Genomic DNA, 16,478 nt, shown 5'->3' on the forward strand with positions numbered 1-16,478 from the left:
TCTATGGATTATTTCATATGGATATTTGCTTATATATTCAACACTACCTGCGACCACATACGTGGTACTACTACGCATGATCCGCTGTTGGTGTAGGGAGAGTCAACCGATATCTTGTTGTTTATATATTTCTCTCTTTTTTTTTTCATCATCTCTCTTGTTGTTTGGTTCACGACTTCACGACCTCCATGCCAGTTTATTATGTCAGACATGTAGTCTAACGAAAAGTTTAACCATAAGTTTGGTTTAAGAAAATCTTAATTATATGCCCAAAATTATAGCATTGGATTCACATTCAAGAATTGCTTTCGATCAATGGTGTAATTTTGTTACATTTATTTATATTTCATTGACCAGATTTATGGTTAATTTCCTTTTTAGACTACCGTATCAACCTAATGACCTGTATCGAGGGAGTATCAAAATATGTGATTTGTGTCCCGCGAGACAGCCGCCGCGCGCCTATAAATCGAGAGGCTTATACGCGTGCAAGGCTAAAACTGATGGCTTAAACCAACACATTGGATCTCAAGAAGTTTACATACATCATTTTACAACTTTATTTGGCATTGTGGAGTTAGTAAAATTTAAAACTTTATAAACTTTGACAAAAAATTGAAAAGAAATATTAACATTTATAGTATTAAAATTATAGTATATGAAAATATACTTTATGATGATTTTAATACCATAGGGTTTTATACGATATGTTGATATTTTCAAAAATGGGGATGTGACCTAGCCTCTACATCGAGGAGATGCGTACATCTTTTATTTAAATTATTAAAAGAAATCTCCGAACAAAGGTATAACTTATTACGGCTCACAAATCACTGTAGGTTGATGCATAAATCACCTATCCAATAATCCAATAAAACAGAAAAAAGTAAAACACCAATAAATTAACATGTGAGCCTACAATCAAGTTGCCAGTTGCACTAGTAGAATATTTTTCCTAAATAATTAATTAACTTTTATAAATATAACTTTGACTAAATTTAAAATGTGAACTAACAATAAACACAAGAAGTGCTAATTTCACATGCTCGTTCAGAAAGATTTTGTTAGGCTAGCCATAGTGCTAGTATCTTAGCTAGTATCATGCACATTAGTCTCATAAAAATGCTGATGTGACAGCTAATTAAGAAGGAGAGATGAGATTAGAGTAACATAGGTGGATACCGTATCATAGCGCATATTACGAGAAAAGTTAATGGCAAATAAATCTTGTACACAAATTTGCATTGAGATTCTAAAAAGCAATAAATATAGCATAGCTATGATACTACTTCATGATACCACCCATTATAGAGATAATATCTTACACAAGTATCATATGCATGATACTACTACATAATACTTAGCACTATGGCCAGCCTTATAGAAACCGGCTAGTAAATAAACAACCAAACGAAGCTAAGAGCATCTCTAACAGAACCCGTAAATCCCGCCGGAACCAAACTTTTTGGCGGATTTACGGGTTCGGGCCGAATGTGTCGCAGATCAGCGACCAAAAAGATGGGCCGGCCTGTAAAATAAGTTTAGGGGCCCGAACAAGTCCCCGAACGGCCCCTATTAAAAGGGTTCGCGGAGGGGAGTTCGGGTCGCAAACCCTACTCCCCTCCGCCGTTCCTCTCCCTCCGCCGCCGCCACTCATCTTTTCCGGCGAGCAATCCACCTCGCCCCACTCACCGATAGAGAGCCCACCGCCACGCAATGTCGTCACGTGGAGGCTCCGAACGCCGTGGCGCCGGATTGGGCGGCGGCGACTCGCCGCCACGCCCGCCCGTCTTCCGCACCGAAGCGGAGCGGCGCAAATGGAATCGGTCGGAGGGTGCGCGCAAGCGCAGCGCCCGCCGGTGGACGAACTGGGGCTCACGCCCCCAGGGACGCTCGCCAGGTACGCCAACGCCGGTGAGGGCTCGTCCTCCGGCCAGTGCAGCCGCGCACCGCGGCTCCCCGTCGGTGCACCAGTAACGTAGGTTTAATTTTATGAACAATGTATGTTTTGATGCTCAATCGGAGCATCAATTTGATGTCGAACTATGATCATCGTCTTATTTACCCGCGCCATTTCAAATTCCGCTTTTCAGTTCCATTTTTACGGTTTCTACTCTGCGCCACTGCCAATTTCGAACGAACCAACGTTTTCGGAAGACTGAAAACCACTTTTTCGGATTGCATTTTTTCGGGCTCTGCTAGAGATGCTTTAAGCATGTCTCATAAATCCCGGAAGGTAACAGCCACAAGCAGTTATCACGGCTCACATCCATATGCATTTCAGACCCTTCACATAGGCAGAAACGGACCCTCTAACTTGAACAAGCTAAGTTACAGAAGCTACAGTATCCTAACTTTACTTCTTCCAAACCATATAATTAAACCCAAAATATCATAAATCATTTTGCATAATACAAATTTATGTTATGAATTTAGAGTAACAGTATATAGGCAAAGTTATGGTGTAATAAAATTCAGATTATTTCTTAATGTTTATAGTAATAATGTAAGTTAATAAATTACAGTACGTAACAGGCTAGTACTTTCCTGAACTTCACTTCTTTGTTTTCCCTGATTTTTCTTGTGCACGCTAGAGGATCCAGGCATGGCCGACGATCCAGTTCCCCACGTCTCTGCATTCGGAATGGACAAGAGATATCAATGGATTCATTTAATTCTTCAGTGCAAGTTTCCAAATTTTGCCAAGCCGTCACAAGGTGTCCTGGTAGGTGGATGTGTTTACTCCTACTCCGTCTGTGTATGCAAACTTCCAAGATCAAACGTAATTGTATTTGGAGTATATGGAAAAAGGCCAGGTCTAGCATGAAAAGTGATTGTTATTTTCATCATTCTTCCTTTCTCATCATGATTCATGAGAACATGTCATGTCATGCGTCGGGGTTTTAGTTCAAATTTAGACGCAGGGAGTACAAATTTCCACTATAAATTCATATACTACAATTTTAGAGCGAATCATAAGTTAGGTGAAATGAATACTACTTCCACTAGATTCTCATTTTTGCCAACTACGCCCCCTATAATCGGGGTGAGATTAGTAAATTGGTTAAATGAATCCAACGGGAGAGCAAATAAAAATCCAAAAGAACGGAGCTAGGCCTACGCGGCTGCTCAAGAACTGCAACCTTTTTCTTGCGAAGCGACGCAACGTCGGTACGTCACACACAAGATAGTTCGGCGAGACGGACGCCGGTGCGGCCGCTCCGCTCCCTTCTTCTTCCACGATCCCCTGTTTTGTGCCCAGATCTCCCGATTTCAAAGCGCACAACAAACTGAAGAAGATCCTCCGGAGTTCGTGGCCAAAGCTGCGCCGAGAGCCCGAGGCTTGGTTGGGAGATTGACGCCGCATTGACCAGACCGCTCCGATCGCCGCATGCCATGATCATGGCGTCTCGTCGAGCGCCTCTCGTCCTCGTCTTCTTCCTCGCGTTCGTCTCCCTCTTCGCCGTCCATGCGTCAGGTGCGTAAGCTCGTTCTGTCTTCCATCCCATGGATCGCGCTCACCAGCTTGATTTTTTTAATACTCCTATCAATAAAAAAAGTGGGAAGAATTTTTGACGAGTCGAGAGATCATGTGCAGCGGCCGGCGCGGAGTCGCCGTTCCTGCTCGCGGCGGCGCGGACGCACCGGAAGGACCCTCTCGCCGGGCTGAGCTACTACACCGGCGGCTGGAACATCAGCAACGAGCACTACTGGGCGGTGAGTTCTCATCTATGATCTGCAAAATCACATTTTCTCTGTATGCATCCCGGTTCCTGAATTTTGTTCCCGTTTTCCGCGGCGCGATCTGCAGTCGGTCGGCTTCAGCGCGGCGCCGGTGTTCGCGGCGGCCGGAATCTGGTTCGCGGTGTTCGGCGCCGCGCTCTTCCTCGCCGGCTGCTGCTACTGCTGCTGCCCGAGCCGCAGCACATCCTACTCCCGCGCGGGCCTGGTCATCTCGTTCGCGCTCCTGCTCCTCTTCACCGCCGCCGCCGTGTAAAATTCCCCCCGTCACCGATCACCTGGATCGCAGCCGTTTCGTCTCCCGCAACCACCGCCGTCGCTCTCCTAACCATTCACCCCTTGTTGTTGCAGCGTGGGGTGCGCCATCCTGTACGACGGGCAGGGCCGGTTCCACGGCAGCACGTCGGCGACGGTGGACTACGTGGTGAAGCAGTCCGGCGACACGGTCGACAACCTGCGCACCTTCACGGGGTATTTGGTGGCGGCGAAGGCGGCCGGCGTGGGGCCCGTCTCGCTGCCCGACGACCTCAAGGGGAGGATCGACGACGTGGTGCGCAAGGTGGGCTCTGCCTCCGACGTGCTCGCCGCCCGCACCGCCAGCAACTCCGCCAAGATCCGAGACGCCCTGGACACAATGTACGTTACTGCTAAAACATTAGTGGAGTATTACTCGTTTGTTCCTCATTACTCATTAGACTTTTCCCTTTGAAAACTACCGATAGATGCTAATCAAATTTGTCAACGCATCGCAGAAGGAAGATTCTGATTGTTCTTGCAGCCGGGATGCTAATCCTTGCCTTTGCTGGTCTTGGTGAGCACCTGTTACCATTTTTGAACTTCTTCTACAATTAACCACTTCACCGATCTGAAAAATAACCTGATGATCTTTCATTTGCTTGATCATTTCTCGCAGTATTGTCGGCGTGTGGATTGGAGTCGCTGGTCTACGTGTAAGCGTGAAAACACTAGCAGAATCATACGACATTGTTAATCTAATCCAATATAGCTGCATGCTGTTGGAGACTTGGGTGTTAAGCTACAACTGACCGACTGTCTGCAGGTTGGTGTTTCTTGCGTGGATTATGGTGGCGGCAACGTTCGTGCTGTGCGGTACTTTCCTCCTCCTGCACAAGTAAGCTTCTCACATCTGCTACCTGTTGCTTACAAGCGATTACCCTTGTTCAGTTGCGGTACAGAGCAGAAAGCAGACTGAATTAAGTACTATGAACCGTCGTAATATGGTAGCTCGTTCATGTCCGACAGCGTGGTTGGGGACACGTGCGAGGCGATGGGAGAGTGGGTGCGGCACCCGCAGGAGCACACGGCGCTGGACGACATCCTGCCGTGCGTTGACACGGCCGCGGCGACGGAGGCGCTGAGCCGGGGCAAGGAGGTGAACTACCGCCTCGTCGCCGTGCTGAACGGCCTCATCTCCAACGTCTCCAACGCCGACTTCCCGATGGCGGCGCCGTCCTCGCCGCCGCTCAACTACAACCAGTCCGGCCCGCCCGTCCCGCTGCTCTGCAACCCGTTCACGCCGGACCTGCGCGACCGCGCATGCGCCCCCGGCGAGGTCATCGGCCCGGACGCCGCGCGGCAAGCTTGGGGGACACACGTGTGCAAGACCGACGGGTCGGGGCAGGTGTGCGCCACCATGGGGCGCGTGACGCCGTCGATGCTCGAGCAGATGGTCGGCGCCGCCAACGTGAGCTACGGGCTTTCCCGGTACGGGCCGGTGCTGACCGACCTGGCCGACTGCACCTTCGTGCGCCGCGCGTTCCAGGCCGTCGGCAAGGATCACTGCCCCGGCCTCGGCATGTACAGCGAGCAGGTGTACCGGGGCCTCCTCGCCGTCGCGGTTGCCGTGCTGCTCTCCGTGCTGCTGTGGGTCGTGCACTCGAGGGAGAGGCGGAAGAGGAGCGACGCCAGGGAGATGGAGCACGTCGCCCCGGCACCGCCCATGTACAGGCACGGGTACCCCGTGGAGGAGAAGGCGCTCCTCTACAGCCCGAGGAGGCCGTCCATGTGAGCGTCGTCTCAGTTTAGTCAGATGTCATGTTAGTATCCCCTTCCAGGGTATGCTTGTAGCCTGCTGTTGATATGGTAGCAAAGTGCTAATTCAAACTCGAGATGCTTGCTCATTTAAGCTTATATCTGAAATTCTGAACCCAGTATACCCATATATGGGCATGCACGAGGCAGTCTGGTCGTTACTCGTTGGTGCAAAACAGTTCGGCGCAGGAAGAAACACCTGCTATCCGGCTAAGAGGACGCCAAATAGTCTGGCGCGTGTCCAACGACACTGTCAAAAAGGAAGACAGACAGTCCGGCTAGCATCGGAGACATATAATCTGCCTAGTCTCGAGACACACCGAGCCGCAGTCTTGCCTGCAAGCCGTCGTCACCTCTGCCGGCACGCACCTGCAAGGCCTTGCCCAGGCTCGTGTAGGCCTGCACCGCCTCGTGGTTGGCAAGCACCCGGCTTGCCGTGTCTCCTGACCGTCGGCCACGACCACCATCGCTCGGGAATTTACCGTCGACGAGACAACGGCGTACAAACATACTACTCTTACATATATATGCTACATGTTCGTAGAGATAAGTTTGTTCATACGGGTTTTATACAGGGTTATGTATACCCATTTAGTTTTTAAAAAAACCACCATGTACTTACTGATGAAGGGTAGTCGAGTTAGCAAAAGCTGTCCTACGAGGCCGCATTGATTGGTTGTGGAAACAAAACCTAGTTCTGGGGGATTATACTTGTTGGTACCGGAGTCTAAAAAAAATCATCGTTCCCACTAGACAAGAACCTTTATTTTAAAATTCAAAAACAAAATCTATTCGTGTTGGAAATGAGAGATTTTATGTAGAATGCCCATTCAATCACCATTCACGGTGAAAGTATTCCGAAAAATCTGCGCCTCGCGCTCCCCCCTCTCTTATTTTTGCAACATTAGCAGTAGCCTATATAGGTGAATCCATGGAGCCTCATCATTGAATTGACTAGTTTTTAAATAGTCTTTCTTTTAACATAGCTCAATTCATGCACGGTTATGGACATGTGACTGTATTAATACTTTTGAAAGGTGTTTTATTTGCTCGCAGTTCCCGTTTGATACCCGATAAAGCAAATCTAGGTTTTCGCTTTCCTTGCGATGGGCCTGGGCGAGGGGGAACATGCCAAGTATCCGCCTGGGATCATGTTTTCTTTCATTTTTTTCTCCTATTTTTCTATTTTTATTTTCAAAATAGGAAAGCCAAGACTGAATTTGATTTCTCAAAAATCGATCCATTTATTTTTGGGTCAAGTGTTTGAGTTTGTCTGAAATGGGGGGGGGGGGCATCTACAGTTTTCTGCTGTGATCGAGCTATTTATTGTCAAAATTGGTTAGAAAGAATTCAATCAAGTAAAACTAAAATATACTACATCAGATCTTGGGGGAAGCTTGGGCCCTTATTTACTTCCCTCGCATTTTCTCCGAAGAGGTCTGAGGATGGAAGGGGATTTAAGGAATCCCCCAATTTTACATAATTTACTCGATGAATCTCTTCAAATTTATTTGTCCTAATGCACTACTGATGTGAAGAGTTTTGTTTGTATCTAGACAACTATAAGAAGTTTTTAAGTGATATATTGGGATTATCCATCCAAACCTAGTTTGGTAAAAGAACTATGGGAAACTTTTGGGGATTGATAATTCGCTTTAATATGCTAAAGTACACTTATTAATGGTGTCATATGCATACTGCTTATATTTTTGGATAGATGAGGCCTCTCCCCACGTCAGCCACATAGATTTGGATGGATGAGGTCATCTCTTTTACCATAAACCGGCAACCAACATAGTTTCCTGAATATCTCGCCTCTTTTGAAAGCTACAGTAACGCAAATGGTGCGGTAGCTTTATGCTTGACCTTTCATCCGAGCCTACGTGGACCTGCGGGGAAGCATGTTGGGGCTACCCGTTGGCTATACCTTAGAGATATGTGAAAAGGTGGGGCCCTCTTACCTCCTCACTTCCTCGGGGAGGTTGCTTGTGGTGTCATCCACTATCTTGGATTGGATAGTGATGTCCTTTTTGTGCCATTTTCCTTCTTAAATGCATTCGTATTTGGAGCAGGACCCCAAATGGCTAGTTTGATGGTTTGTGGCTTGTGGGTCTAGCGGTTGTCGTTGGCAGCTTGCGTGGCAAAGATGATGGTGTTGAGCAATGCTCGGGTTGCGACGATGTTTTGGTAGTCAGGTACCCAATGCGTCTGCGAGGATATTTTACCCTGTTGGAGATGTTGTTGCATTATCTAGGGCTCGAGGCGGTGACGACGAGCCATTGGTGGTCAAGTTGCATGGATCCTCTTTGGCGTGAATCTTGCATATTTCCTCATCCTCACTTGACATCGAAAGCATAGCTGATTGGTTATTGACGCGAATGGACGAGTGTTTCACATATGCCGATGCGGGCTTTCTGCGGATCCAGATGATTTCTTGTCGTTGAACATGTAGAGGGTTTTTTTGGCAGGCAGATTGGTCGGTGGTGCCGGTGTGTTTTGAAGGTTTTAGTCCGGTTCTTCGCTATGCTAATTAACTAGATAATAATCTTCTTAAAATGGATAGAGTTCCACCGATTTCAAAATAAAATAAAATAACGTAGCTAAGGGACATTGTCTGATCTTCAGCAGCAAGATTGTATAAGCCACACAATCTTCTACGAGACAAGGGTTATGTGCACGATTCATCTGTCCTACTCAGTGCATTTTGGCCCCGCCCGTTCTGATTTGTTCGCGTCCGGCCTTGGGTTTGGAACTCTGGATAAAAAGGACACCATGTTTCTAGGATCGCGCACCCCTTTTCTGTTCACCCTCTCATCCATCTACGCCTCCAAACAAGGAGGCGGTTGCGCTCCACAACAAGAGTTCACGCCATGCATGCACACAAGCGAGTGATCGATAGATGGATAAACGCATCTTCATACACACAACACACCATTAGAATCTCGGACAGAATTACTTATACTCGTTACCCCAACTAACAGCTCCAGTAGCGCCCCCACCCATGGCCACCGTGAACTCCTCTTCTCCTTCCTCGTGCCCCAAGTCCGCCGTCAAGCCGGCCAGGTACTGCCTGTGCGCGCCGACGACGCACCCGGGCTCGTTCCGGTGCATGCTCCACCGGCCGAGGGCGGCGATCACGCCGACGTCGGGAGCGGATCAGGCGGCGAAGGAAGACGCGGCAGCGGAAGAGAAGAAGGAGACGGCGGCGGCCGCCGCCGCCGCGCGGGCATTTCTCGCGCGTGTGGCACGGACGTCGAGGCAGAATGTGATCGGTAGGGTCAAGGGGTTTGAGCCGGCGCCTTCCAGGCTCCGGATCATGGACGGGTGAGTTGGTACAGAGGATGTTTACATGGCCATAAATTAAGTGATCTGATGGTATTCTTGTAATCGGATCATGTTGTATATATACATGACCATCCATGAGCAGAAAAAAAGGTACTAGCATTGTGTAGTAGCCTCTCTACTGGGTAGTGCCTGATTTGGCTCAATTAGTTCGATCTAGAAGGACTGGGAACTTTAGAGTGCTGAACTGCCGATTGATGTTCTGAATAAGATGTTATGGTTCATTGGTTTTGCATTCAAAAATATGGAACGGAAATGCAGAAGTCTACATATATGGTAGGGAAGGCTGTATGAAATGATCAAATAACTAAGCAAACTGCGAGAGCACTACCTAGTACCTATTCGTTCAATCAATAAACAATGTCAAAATAACCTGCGAAAACCAATTATAAAACACAAAACAGATCAATCTAAAGAAAGATATGTGTTCCGAGTGGTTCCTTATCTTGGGAATTAATTCCACAATTGCCACGTAAGCTACCTCCTTGTAAGTTTGCCATTTTCCGGAGAAAAGACGGCGGTTTCGCTCCTTCTGAAAAGCGGCAAAGAACACCGTGTTGGTGTTTGGTCGCTTTTTCCCACCTAAACTGGTGTGTGTCCCACCAACCCACGATAGGTCAAAGGATGTCGAGGGTTGATAACTTGATATTGGGCGTGTGCTCAACCGTCTAAAGTTACACAAGATCCCTCAACGCCTTTGAAAACGAGCAAATTTCTTTCTTCAATCAAAACCAATTAAAACTGAAATATTGATTTCCACAAAAATCGGGAAAGCTACCTCTTTAAAATTTTCCTAATATCTTGGCAAAACATTTGCTCCTCCCACACAAAGTCAAAGAATGCTATACGTTGGTGCTTTGTCTAGCATTCTGCCCACCATTCCAACATAGGCGAAAGGATGGCAAGGGTTGGCCTTAGAGCGTGAGCTCAACCGTCCAAAGTTAAACGAGATATATGAACGCATTTGAGAACGAGCAATCCTTTCTATGAAGACCGAATAAAACTTAAAATGGATTAATCCCTAAAAGATATATGTCAAGTGCTTACATTCTAAGATTTGTCCAAGGATGCCAGGGAATGATCTTGAGCCGTAGCTCAACTATCCAAAGGTACACAAGATCCAAGACGCCTTTGAGAACAAGCAATCCTTTCTATGAACCCAGTTACCAGAAAATGGATCAATCACCCCCTCACCAATAGGCAACCTTTCAATGTTTCTGGATCAATCACCCAGCAGATATATGATGTGCGTTGTCAATAGCCCATTAGTTAATTTCCACATTAGGAAGGTAAGCTACCTACTTGTAAGTTTGCTGTTTTCTAGAGAAAACATGGCAGTTTCGCCCCTTCCAAACAGAATCAAAGAACACTATGTTGACCCTTAGTCCTTTCCCCGCCATAAAAAACATTTCATCCAACCAATTCAGGAGAGGTCAAAGGCTATACGGAGTTGATCTTCGGGGTGTGAGCTCAGCCGTCCAAAGGTTCTACACAAGATACATGACCTATTTAAGAAAGAACATTTCTTTCAAAACCAAGTCAATTTCCGATGAAGATAAACAAAGCTAGCAAGTGGGTATGGGGGCCATTCTCTTAAGAAGTAACTTTGACGCGAAAATCATGTTGTCTAAGAAAACCCAGATTTTGGTCGATGGGAACTTCAAGTAGGAACATTGAATTGGCGAAGAATGTAGAGCTAGAGGAGTAGTAAATATTGCTAGTACACTTCCATGTATCCTGGCAGATATAACCTGACAAAAGAAATGTACTTCCTCCGTTCCAAAATAATTGATATCCTAGGTAAGCATGTTTTGATTAAGTTATAGAATAATCTACAACATCGACAAGTTTTTGTTTAAATCTGGGCCACTTAGAGAAATTTGACTTAGGATTGATATAGAACACTAATTATTTTGAAGCCAAGGGAGCTGTCTGTAGGTCAACAAATTCCAGGAGTTGCTTGGTTGGGGTAACCAGTCTCACAGCCAACCTAATCCAGTCGATAAGTACACGATTCAGGATAAATATTCGAACAAAAAAATGTTCATCGTAGGAAAACATAAAAAAGCAGCAAAGATCATCAAGTTCGAGTGGCCAAATAGTGAATCCGATGAAGTGGAGAAAAAATCACAACACCCAAAGCTAATGACTCCAGGTGAAATGAGACGCTCCAGCATTAAGGGCCTCTTTGATTTGAATGATTTTATATGAAAATAATGGGCATATTTGCCATGAAGGGACCGCTGCTTACATTAGACTGATCCATGTGAGTTTCACTTGGAAAAAAATCCAGATAATTCTACAGCTGAAGGCCACAGCAGACACATATACTACTGGCAGGAGCTACTCCCTCCATTCTTTTTTAATTGACTCGAATTTAGTACAATTCGAGTCAATTAAAAGAGAACCGAGGGAGTATTTTGCAATAATTTTTGTAAGAGCCTGCATAATAGTATAAGTTCAGGTGAGCATCCTCTTCTATTGGTTGGAGGTCTCGGTTCACAGTCATCCACGCAGAAACAAGTCAATCAGTGATCAATATATAAACCTAGGTTTTGTTGTAACGGTTCCAACTTATTCAAAAGTTCCACATGTTTGCAAAAAAAAAAAACCATGTCCACTGATTAACTGGACAAAGGAGATATCCTCCCTCTTGTAACTTGCTTGCATCAAGAAAAATATGTTTGGAAAAATGTTACAGTAAGCAACATAATAGGCCAGAATAGAAATGTCTAGTTCCCTGTCACTGCTACCAGAGTCGGCATACATGCTTTTTGAGATTTTGATCAGTAATATCACCGAAGCAATCATGAGGTTGTAGATATCAGTAATCATTCAAATAGCAGCAAGTGCAGGGATGAAGGTAGACTCTTAACAGAATACTACTAACATACGACTTGAGCAAATAAAACTACTGATGCCAGTAGAAGTAAAACTCAGCTAACTCTATCCAGTCTTTAGATATCACACTCCAAGAGTCGATACCATTGCACTTAATACATACTGCAACATAACACTCACCACTTCCACTGGAATCTTGAGATTTGAAATATCCTGACACATTTGAGTTCATACGCAGCAAAAAGGATCAGGACAAGAGAAATCTGATCCCGTTTTGAGGTTCCAAGCACTGCCTCCTCCATGAGCTCTACTGAACTTGAATAGCGTTTTGCAGGACCCGCTAGCCCAATTAGCAGAGTCAAGAGCGTTCAGTTCGGTAGCCACCGCTTCCCTCGAAGTGTAACTTAGGACATTTTTTAACACAATGAACATCTTCTCCAACTTCTGTGCATTCTCCGCGATGAACATGAGGAAATCAAACTCATTCTTTGTCCCTTGAAGCTCGCGGAGATACAAAATTTTGAGGTGCGACTTGACACAGTCAATAGGAATTATGTCCTTCCAGAATTTGAGACCAAGGTTGCTACTGGGTTCAAGAGTTTCTTCAGACTACAATTTAAGTCAGCAAACAGTTAAGCTGCACATTTTGGTGATTGTACAGAAGCAATCTGATTTACTGTAGTGATGATAATCCAAATGCCAAATAAAGGGAAGCCAGAGGGTTACCTCGACAATCAGTGTCTCGATGCTAGGAAAGCATCTGAGGAAACTGGGAAGCATCTTGACTTGATCGTACACTTCGAACTGCAGGTGCAAGGCCAACATCTGGACGCTTGAGACAGTGGTGCGTGTGCTTGCCTTTGTTCCAGCCTATGATGCACAGAAAGAGCACAAATCAATCACAGTTCACATATGATTGCTGTTCAATTTTCTAAAACTCCGAAGCGGTATTTGCCGAGTTACCATAAGATATAAACTATATATATATATATAATGCTTTTTGACATCTTCGCTATATATTCAGCTTCAATGCTACCAAATATTTATCTATATAAAAAGTAATACATATACAGATACTGTATGCTAATTTAAAGAACATATTGTACTTTTTCACTTTGAGTGCTTCCTAAGAATAGGTAGAGATAGTGTAAACATAACCTAGATTACCAGCAGGAACTAGGCAACATAGATCGAAGAAAAATGCACCCAAATGATAGAGATTTATGTTATTTACACTTGAGCAAATATATTGTGATAAAAGACAAGAGAAGTCACCAGGTCCTTATGGAAGTCATTGAGTGGAACGCTAATATATGGAAAGGGATAACTAAATCCATTAAAAAAATCCATAATTCATAGAATCAGTGCTGAAACATGCTAGAAATAGAAATGGCTAAGATCAAATAATCCTCTTACCTACTAAGAGGCTAGTGAATTACCTTAAAACATAAAAGGGCCCTATATATGTGTATTCCAACAGAATCAAAATCCTCATTTCATCCTACTGATTGGATACCAGAGGTTTAAAAGTAACACATTAGTTTGCCCCTAGGACCATGAAAAGCAAGGTCACCTCATGAAACGAAAAGATTATATAGGGCACATGTGACTGAAAATTTAATTCAAATGGATAGCTGGAGATCAATTAATCATGCAAATTTTCAACCGGCAGGAAGGAGTGAAGAAGGACAAAGACTCATCCAATTTATTGACATTATTCAAGTGTAAATCGGGACATGGAAGCCTGACTTATGTAACTGCAAATCATCAACAAGTGGATGGCAAAATGGATATCACATAAGGCTCATTGTAAATGATATATTGTTCCAAGAAGTTTCAACCACCTGCCCATGTCAGTGTCATACTAAGACAAACAATATGACTGCCAAATGTTCGAAATCCTAAACAAGCAGCCATGTATACTCAAATTGGAGTACAAATTGGCTGAGTAAAGTAAATTGAACAATGATGCCAGCATTTGACTACATATCACTGTCAGTCCATAATTCCTTATCACAAAAATAAGGAAAATGCAATCTGAGAAATAAGTTGATATGGTGATGTGCATACCTTGATGATGGTGTTGCCGATCTGCAGCATGTGCACTCCTGGTTCCAGGTATCCGAGAATAAGCAGGTTAGGGGCATGGGCAATCTTGAGTATGGTGCTGAATTTGCTGACGCGGCGGCGGCGCTGGCTAAAATTTCTCCAGAGGAAGAGCCTCTCCAGGCTAGGGGCATCCACCACGGCGACTTCCTCGAGGATGGACAAGCAGAACTGCGCGCACCTTATGCTGCGGCTGGCGAGACGAGCGTGCAGCTGGGTCTGGCTTCCGACGACGGCGAGCATCTCCAGCACGGGGCTCACGGCAAGCACGAACTCCAGGTCCTTGTCCTCGATGATGGTGCAGCCGAGGAGGACCTCGCGAAGGTTGGGGAAGGCCGCGCCGCGCGGGACGGTGGCAGTGTCCGGAAACACCCAGGTGCCGATGCAGAGGCGGCGGAGGGATGCGCAGCTGAAGATCGCGGAAGGGAGGGGCAGGCCGGGGACGGGCCAGGGGCGGTTGAGGAAGACGAGCTCGTCGACGCCCTTGGTGGCGAGGAGCTGGAACCAGCGCGCGAGCTGGCGGCGGTCGGCGAGGTCCATGAAGCTGCAAGTGAGGCTTGCGAAGGGGAAGGGCCCGGGATGTGACTCGAGGGCCGCGGAGACGGCGTCGGTGACGGCGCGCGAGGCTGCGCCGGCGCGGGCGGGCCGAAGCTCCGCGTCGCCCCCCGGGAGGAGGTGGGTGTCGACGAGGAGGAGCGGGGTGGAGCGCCAGAGGTGGCGCCAGCGTGAGGAGAGCGCGGTGGTGCGGGCGCCGTCCTTGGCGGGGAGAAGGGAGACCACGCGGCGGAGGAGGTCGTCGGGGAGGCGGCTGACCCGGTCGGCGCTGTTGTCGTCGTGGGCGGCGCAGCAGAGGGAGACGGCGGTGGAGATGGGGGGTTGGGGGAGGTAGGCGTAGAGGAAGTTGAGGACGAGGTTCATGGCGGGGGTGAGCGTGTCCGGAGCCAGGCCGTGGCGCATCGTCGGGGGCAGCGCGGAATCGTCCCCGCCGAGAGAGACGAGGCGGGAGCTTGGCCACATGGCGATCGTGACCATAGACAGCGTGCAGGATAGGCCTAGCATAGACAGCGCAACGCAGTGCGTGCTCGCGGAGATTGGCGAAGTCAGGCGCGGAGACGTGAATGAGCGAGTCAATTCACGTGCACGCCGCACCAAGAGTCGGACGAGTCAACTGACTGCTGGCTTTTCGATTCCACCGCTAGCTGCATTCAATGACGCACTTCATTCGCTCGCTCGTCTCTCGCCTGCTCTCTCTCTCTCTTTTCATCACTAGCTAGCCGAAATTTTAAACAAGCACCGCCTCTTGGCTTAATTTCCTGCAGCTCTTTACTCCTGCCAATGAAACCACTTCCTTCGCTCGATTATTAATTAATCCAATCCAATCGTTCCTTGCCTGGCTCCAACGCGCGCGCATGGACAGCTGCTTTTCCTCACGCGCACGTATGGGCGTGCAAACCCAATCACAACCATTTTCTTCTTTCTTTTGCCCCAACGTTTCTGGCTGATTATTACCTAGAGCAGTGGGCTGGCTGATTATTACCTAATTAGTCAGAGAGGATACGGAGCAACAAATTTGGTTGGGCTAGCTCACTTCGTTTCACTGGCCTTTTTTTTTTTGCATGCACTTAACAACGCCAGCTTAACTCAGCACGTACACGCGCATCTTTGTGAAAAGACGAATGTATATACGTGCCAGAACGGACAAGAAAACGGCACATGTCTCTCTCCCTCTCCCTTTATTTCATCACAAATAAACTGGTGTGTGTCCCACCAACCCACGATAGGTCAAAGGATGTCGAGGGTTCATAACTTGATATTAGGCGTGTGCTCAACCGTCCAAAGTTACACGTGATCCCCCGATGCCTTTGAAAATGAGCAACTTTTTTTTCAATCAAAACCAATTAAAACTCAAAATGTATCAATCTCCACAAGATGTGTCCTTTGAGTCATCCATCCCCCGCATATTGATTTCCAGAAAAGTCGGAAAAGCTTACCTCTTTAAAATTTTCCTATCATCTGGGCAAAACATTCGCTCCTCCCAAACAAAGTCAAAGAATGCTATATGTTGGTGCTTTGTCTAGCATTCTGCAGCACCAATCCAACATAGGCCAAATGATGTCAAGGGTTGGTCCTAGAGCCTGAGCTCAACCGTCCAAAGTTACACGAGATACACGTGCGCCTTTGAGAAGGAGCAATCCTTTCTATACATAGAGGCCGAATTCGACTATATTTCGAATTCGGCTAGGGGAATACAACTGTAAATATTAAAACACGGCGCTCTACATGCCGAAATGGCGGACCGTGTAGTCCATGTCGTCGTCGCCGCCATCGTCGTCGGAGCCGTCGTTGTCGAACTGCGGCGGCGCCTGGCTGCTGCCTTGGCCGGCGTCTCCCCACCG

At 46.8% G+C, this 16,478-nt stretch overlaps 2 protein-coding genes across 2 annotated transcripts; one reads left to right on the forward strand and one right to left on the reverse strand.

Moving 5' to 3' along the window:
• Positions 1–3,402: 3,402 nt before the first annotated feature.
• LOC124686611 lies at positions 3,403–5,785 on the forward strand. The gene is made up of 8 exons (XM_047220530.1): positions 3,403–3,482; positions 3,588–3,717; positions 3,812–3,993; positions 4,093–4,377; positions 4,494–4,552; positions 4,655–4,691; positions 4,802–4,873; positions 5,005–5,785. Exons 1-8 carry the CDS (start codon positions 3,403–3,405, stop codon positions 5,768–5,770), a joined length of 1,611 nt encoding a protein of 536 aa, XP_047076486.1. The 3' UTR covers positions 5,771–5,785.
• Positions 5,786–11,959: 6,174 nt separating this feature from the next.
• Positions 11,960–15,099, reverse strand: LOC124689822 (FBD-associated F-box protein At4g13985-like). The gene is made up of 3 exons (XM_047223291.1): positions 14,047–15,099; positions 12,709–12,846; positions 11,960–12,585 (listed from the first exon to the last, which is right to left on the reverse strand). Exons 1-3 carry the CDS (start codon positions 15,097–15,099, stop codon positions 12,205–12,207), a joined length of 1,572 nt encoding a protein of 523 aa, XP_047079247.1. The 3' UTR covers positions 11,960–12,204.
• Positions 15,100–16,478: the final 1,379 nt, after the last annotated feature.

The sequence above is a fragment of the Lolium rigidum genome, chromosome 2 (genome assembly GCF_022539505.1).
Source record: "Lolium rigidum isolate FL_2022 chromosome 2, APGP_CSIRO_Lrig_0.1, whole genome shotgun sequence".
Classification (NCBI taxonomy): Eukaryota; Viridiplantae; Streptophyta; class Magnoliopsida; order Poales; family Poaceae; genus Lolium; species Lolium rigidum.

Excerpts from the sequence above, each read along its gene's own strand:
- LOC124686611 (XM_047220530.1), top strand. The coding sequence starts at position 3,403 with ATGGCGTCTCGTCGAGCGCCTCTCGTCCTCGTCTTCTTCCTCGCGTTC. Across the intron at positions 3,483-3,587 it reads GCCGTCCATGCGTCAGGTGC|ATCATGTGCAGCGGCCGGCG; the intron begins GTAAGCTCGTTC and ends ACGAGTCGAGAG. Across the intron at positions 4,692-4,801 it reads TTGGAGTCGCTGGTCTACGT|GTTGGTGTTTCTTGCGTGGA; the intron begins GTAAGCGTGAAA and ends GACTGTCTGCAG.
- LOC124689822 (XM_047223291.1), bottom strand. The coding sequence starts at position 15,099 with ATGTGGCCAAGCTCCCGCCTCGTCTCTCTCGGCGGGGACGATTCCGCG. Across the intron at positions 12,847-14,046 it reads TCGGCAACACCATCATCAAG|GCTGGAACAAAGGCAAGCAC; the intron begins GTATGCACATCA and ends TGTGCATCATAG. Across the intron at positions 12,586-12,708 it reads CTAGCATCGAGACACTGATT|TCTGAAGAAACTCTTGAACC; the intron begins GTCGAGGTAACC and ends CTTAAATTGTAG.